The sequence below is a fragment of the Oncorhynchus kisutch genome, linkage group LG3, assembly GCF_002021735.2.
Source record: "Oncorhynchus kisutch isolate 150728-3 linkage group LG3, Okis_V2, whole genome shotgun sequence".
Taxonomy (NCBI): Eukaryota; Metazoa; Chordata; class Actinopteri; order Salmoniformes; family Salmonidae; genus Oncorhynchus; species Oncorhynchus kisutch.
This window is the reverse complement of record NC_034176.2, coordinates 62990065-62995885: the sequence shown is the minus strand read 5'-3', so window position 1 is coordinate 62995885 and position 5821 is coordinate 62990065. Positions and strand designations below refer to the sequence as shown.

At 41.7% G+C, this 5821-nt stretch overlaps 1 protein-coding gene across 4 annotated transcripts; it reads right to left on the bottom strand.

Moving 5' to 3' along the window:
• Positions 1-302: 302 nt before the first annotated feature.
• On the bottom strand, positions 303-5534 carry LOC109886944 (ubiquitin-like protein 7). 4 transcript variants are annotated; one of them, XM_020478479.2, is made up of 11 exons: positions 5447-5534; positions 4954-5134; positions 4728-4847; positions 4517-4599; positions 2577-2661; positions 2420-2477; positions 2164-2297; positions 1868-1917; positions 1609-1785; positions 1380-1502; positions 303-1087 (listed from the first exon to the last, which is right to left on the bottom strand). In XM_020478479.2, the coding sequence occupies exons 2-11, from the start codon at positions 5123-5125 to the stop codon at positions 947-949; spliced, it is 1143 nt and encodes a 380-aa protein (XP_020334068.1). In that variant the 5' UTR covers positions 5126-5134; positions 5447-5534; the 3' UTR covers positions 303-946. The 4 variants fall into 4 exon arrangements, with proteins under 4 accessions (XP_020334068.1, XP_020334079.1, XP_020334074.1 ...); XM_020478490.2 differs by having other exon boundaries at positions 1380-1499; XM_020478485.2 differs by having other exon boundaries at positions 4954-5155; positions 5447-5515.
• Positions 5535-5821: the final 287 nt, after the last annotated feature.

Genomic DNA, 5821 nt, shown 5'->3' with positions numbered 1-5821 from the left:
TTACTGAAGATTGAGAATGGTAGGGTGAGGGGGCACACAATTTGTCATCTTCTTCCACAGCACCCCAATGGGAAACAATGAGACAAACCAGTTCACAAAATGGGTCTGGTCGTTTAAAGAGCAAACCCATTTGAATAAAGAGCAAGCCCATTTGCTTGTAGAGACCATGTTCAGCTCAGACACAATAACATCCTTCTACAGTACAATGTTTGCATAATGTCAGCTGTTAAGAGTAAAAATTTAATAAATCTTATAACTGTTGGATGAGCTTAGAATTATATAAAACCACAAAAGTCAAATAGTAGTATTTGTATTATGTGTTTATTGATCTGGCAGACCAACTGAAACAGTTTCAGAATCAGTTCAAACATTAGCTAGCCATATTTGTCACATTTCTACTCCTTATTTCTCTATTGAATGTAATTTTAAAGGAACTATGGTAAGTGGTTATACATTGCCACCTAGTGTACAACTGTATGAATTACAGTTAGACTCAAGGGGTATTCTCAACACTTCTTTCTTCCAATGCATATTTTATAGCAGATCTGAGTCAATGTTAGTGTCTGAAACAAAACAAAGATTTCTGGTAGAACACAGCCCTCTGATTATGTATGTATTCACACAGCGATGAGATTAAAGCCTTCAGGGGCTAACACCAACCCACCTTTAAATGAGTCAGTCAGATTCAGGGGTAGATAAGGTACATGTTTATCTTTATTACAAGTCCAAAACAAAAATAAATGTTTTGCCAGCCATTTAAAGGTTGCTACATTTAGGCTGTGTATGAAAGGGTAGAGGAGTAGTAATGAGGTCTTCATGTCTGAAGCATTGTGTCCATATAAGTGTCCATATCACAACCTAATGGCAGAATGACCAGAGCCATCAGCTTGTGTCTGTGTAGAGACGTTTCCCCCTGCACTCTCCTCTCTCAGGGCCCTGGCTTGGCTCAGAGTCCTGGCCCTCCAGCGAAGATGAGCTCCAGAGCTGACTGGATGTCCCCGTCTGTAGCCTGCAGCGCCCGTAACATCAGCTCCTCATCCTGGATCCCCATGTCTCTCAGCTGCTGCAGCTGGGACTGCCAACGCCCCTATAAGACAGTAGAACAAAGCTAGCCTTAAAACTACTGGCAAACAGACAGTCAGAGGCATTGAGGTTTACGCTGTCATTACTCTAGCTAGAGAGAGACCAAATATAAACGCAGCGAGTGCCATTGCTCCAGGCATTATGATTAACAGCACAGCTTCTATCCACAGTGTTGTCCTTTAAAGGTCGAGACCTGTGGATCTGGTCTGTCCTCGCGGCTCCTGTAGCAAAGTGAGAGGCGAGGGAAAGGAGAGAATGAGAGAGTAGAGGAGAGGGGGAAAGGAGAAGAGACTGACCTGCAGAGAGGACATGCCGGACATGCTGGAGGCCTGTAGAGCCTGCTGCAGTGCCTGGCTGAAAAGGTCATTGCTGACAGGAGTCCCTGCTGGCATGGGAGGCACTCCAGATGAGGGGTCCTGCTGCAACACAGAACAAAGGGCACGCAGCTAGAAAGTGTCTGCTCTGTGTCACTAGTAGAGGAGTGTGTTTGTATGTGTTGAGGGAGGATTATGGGCCATTCTTTACCTGAGCCCCTGCAGTGGGAGTAACAGCACTGCTCTCAGGAGTACTGGCCAGGGCCAGGGCAGTGGCCAGCTCACTCTGTGTTATGGGTCGAGGGCCTGTAGCTCCACTATGGCCAAGGGACACAGGCCGCATTCCTGCTGGGCCCCCGGTTCGGTTGGATGGGCCTGCCGGATTTCCCTAGTTACACACATAGCAATGGTGTTAGCTATACTCCATCTATATTTACATTTTAAATCTCAATCAAGCTAGATTGCCTCACCGATTGGAAATCTTCATCGTCATCAGACATGCCCTCAAACATAAACCCTCCTGCAGACAAGACAAAGCAAATGTCATACATGTTCCAGTCTTTGTGATGGTGAGTGACAGACCGATGTGGCCATTACTGTGTCGTGTTCAGTAGGGACTAAACGTTTTGAAAAAGAATGAAACGGATAGGTGCTACCTGAACCTTGTCCAATAAGATCAGAGATTTTTGTTTTCCATTGCAAACCTTTTTTTTATGGTCTGCCCTATTGAACACGACCCTGTAGTGTCCACCAGTGTGATACTCACCTGGCATGTCACTGTAGGAGCTGGAGGAGACATTGCGGGAGGAGCCGGCGCTGGACTGAGCAGGCATGCTGCCAGCCACTGAGTGGAGGACCAGGATGATGGCATTGACCAAGGCTGGGTGAGAACTGATCAACCTGCAAGGCAAAACATTTAATACTTTGTATTATCCCTAATGTTACAAATCCACAGTATAGTTACTCATTCACAACATGGGATGACAAAGTCATTCTACAGTATATGGAACAAAAACACTTACACATCCAGCATGTTAGGGTCTGTGAATTGCACAAATAGATCTTTGTCTTGGAGCACTCCTGCATGATTCAGAAGAATAGCATTGTAAGACATAACCTCCTTGGTGACATGGTGAGGATGATGTCATGTCATAACGGGCAGAGCTAATCAGTACTTGCCTAGCGCTACCGGGTCAGATCTCAGCCCTGGCGTGGCCACAATGATCTGATCTAGAGACTCCTTATTAGTCAGCATCTTAAACACCTGGGGAAGCAAATGACGTTATATACAGTGGGGTCCGAAATGATTGACACCCTTGATAAAGAAGAGCAATAATGTATAAAGTAAATAATTCCAATACTGCGCTATATTGTATGATAAATAAAAAAATTGTGAAATTACATTGTTTTATACTAATACAATTGCCTAGATAAATATATTCTTATTTAAGTAACAATCATGAATAATGATGAGTGAGATTTACAGAGGGTCAAAGATCTTACCCCCAAGACTTGCTAACCTCCCCTGTTATTGGTAATGATGAGAGGTTAGCATGTTTTGGAGGTAGGATCTTTGACCCTATGCAACTTTCTCACTCATAACAATTCACAATTCATTCAGGATTATCCGTAATCATGGTATAATCCCATTAATGTAGAGGTGTTTAGAAACATATTCTATTCTTATTTACAATAAAAAAGTGACTCCATAATGACACAATACATTATTTACCATTCATTGCAAATGGGCACAAAATACTCTAAAACACAACCAAAACAAACTGCAAATGCATTAAACACATGTGTATAGTCACAAGCTTGATATAGTCATTACAAGCTAGGAATATGGGACCAAATACTACATCTTTGACTACTTTATTTATAACAATTTTTAGGGGTGTCAATAATTTTGGACACTACCTTTTGAGAAAAAAAGTATAACTAATTCAACAAACTATCTTTCTCTGACCAATTGTATTTGTATAAAATAATATAACTTTCCCATTCTTTTGAGCATAAAATATAGCTCAGTATTTTAATTATTTATACTGAACAAAAATATAAACCCAACACTCAACAATTTCAAAGATTTTACTGAGTTACAGTTCATATAAGGACATTAGTCAATTGAACTAGATCAGAGCCTAATGAGTTTATGGATTTCATATGACTGGGAATACAGATATGCATCTGTTGGTCACAGATATCTTAAAAAAAGGAAAGGGCTTGGCTCAGAAAACCAGTCACTATCTGGTGTGACCACCATTTGCCTCATGCAGCGTAACACAGAGTTGATCAGGTTGTTGATTGTGGCATGTTGTCTCACTCCTCTTCAATGATTGTGCTAAGTTGCTGGATATTGGCGGGAACTGGAACACACTGTCTTACACGTCAATCGAGAGTATCCCAAACATGCTCAATGGGTGACATGTTTGGTGAGTATGCAAGTTGAGTATGCAGGCCATGAAAGAACTGGGACATTTTCAGCTTTCAGGAATTGTGTACAGATCCTTGCGACATGGGGCAGAGCATTATGTCGGATTGGGTTGTGTGACAACTGCACATTTTAGAGTGGCCATTTATTGTCCCCAGCACAAGGTGCACCTGTGTAATGATCATGCTGTTTAATCAGCTTCTTGACATGCCACACCTGTCAGGTGGATGGATTATCTTGGCAAAGGAGAAATGCTCACTAACAGGGATGTAAACAAATTTGTTCACAACATTTGAGGAATAAGCTTTTTGTGCATATGGAACATTTCTGGGATATTTTATTTCAGCTCATGAAACCAACACTTTACATGTTGTGTTTATATTTTTGTTCAGTGTATTTTATAAATGAATTATTGCTCATTTTATTTATTTTTTATTTATTTTACCCTTATTTACCTAGGCAAGTCAGTTAAGAACAAATTCTTATTTTCAATGACGGCCTAGGAACAGTGGGTTAACTGCCTGTTCAGGGGCAGAACGACAGATTTGTACCTTGTCAGCTCGGGGGTTTGAACTTGCAACCTTCCGGTTACTAGTCCAACGCTCTAACCACTAGGCTACCCTCAAGGTTGTCAATCATTTTGGACCCGACGTTTTCATTCGCAACACCATAACAATGTTATTACCGAATCTCTGTAGGTGGAGTTGGAGTGGAGGGCTGCCTGCAGCACACGGAACTCCCTGGCTGCAGTCGTCCTGTTCACTGGCTCTACAGACAAAGGGAGAAAGACAGGATAGATAAATTGCTATGGTTCTTTATAGAAGTAACCTTATACATGAAAATGTCTAGTGACATGGCGCTTCTAAGAGGGTTAGAGATAGTCTGTCAAAACCCACCTGGATTGACGTCTGGTTCAGGCCAGGTCCTTTTGAGGATGTGCAGGGTGGATCCAGGCTGGATCCCACAGGAGTCTAAAGTCAGGTCGTCCTTCAACTTGCGACCACAGTGTACCAGCTCTGACATATGAAATAAATAAAAAACTTTTAGACACAAATCATAAATACAGTACAGAAGTTAGCTAAGTTAGTTGACATGTGAGTTGTTCACTTATGCAATGCAAACCTATGAGTTCGGGGTCCGGTAGGGAATCAGGAAGCTGTGCTGCAACGAGCTGTTTCAGAGTAGAGACTCGGTACCCGCCGGGAGATACGTCTCCAGGCATCGTCTCAGGGAAGTGGAAGGTGGATTTGGGCTGATCCACCAGCTTCAATGACAGGTGCCACTCCGACATCATGAGTTGTTGCTAGACAGGAACAACGACAATCTACATTGGTAACATAGTGAAGTCAGCACCACATTCACGAATCTAAAACGAGCTAAAGTTTGGATAAGTAATGTCTAATCTTCTGATATGCACAGCTAACGTTAGCTATTAGCCATCAAGCTAGCTATCGCTTCTATAATGCCACTAACATTAGGCATGAACATTTTTAGCAAGTAAAGGCCGTTTGGATGAAGTTTTCAAAAATAACGTTCGTATGGCATCCACTAAAATGTATAAAATCCACGAATGGATTTACATGAAACTCATTGCAAAATTGTACTGCAGACTCACGATTTGCTTTGTTGACACGATCTGCTTCCGTGTTATTCACGTGGTCCACAATCACGCTGACCAAAGCGGAAGTAATAGAATATACATGATGGCAACCATGTATTTTTTATTTTATGGAACCTTTATTTAACTAGGCAAGTCAGTTAAGATTCTTATTTACAAATTCTTATTTACAATGACGGCCTCCTGCGGGGACGGGCCTGGGATTTAAAATAACAAATGAATACAATATAAATATAGGACAAAACACACATCACAACAAGAGAGACAACACAACACTACATAAAGAGAGACCTATGACAACAACATAGCAAGGCAGCAACACATGACAACACAGCATGGTAGCAACACAACATAACAACAACATGGTAGCAA

Coding starts and splice junctions, on each gene's coding strand:
- LOC109886944 (XM_020478479.2), bottom strand. CDS start 5,125: ATGATGTCGGAGTGGCACCTGTCATTGAAGCTGGTGGATCAGCCCAAA. Junction 2,662..4,516: donor ACTCCACCTACAGAGATTCG/GTAATAACATTG, acceptor TTGCTTCCCCAG/GTGTTTAAGATGCTGACTAA. Junction 2,298..2,419: donor GACCCTAACATGCTGGATGT/GTAAGTGTTTTT, acceptor TTTGCCTTGCAG/GTTGATCAGTTCTCACCCAG.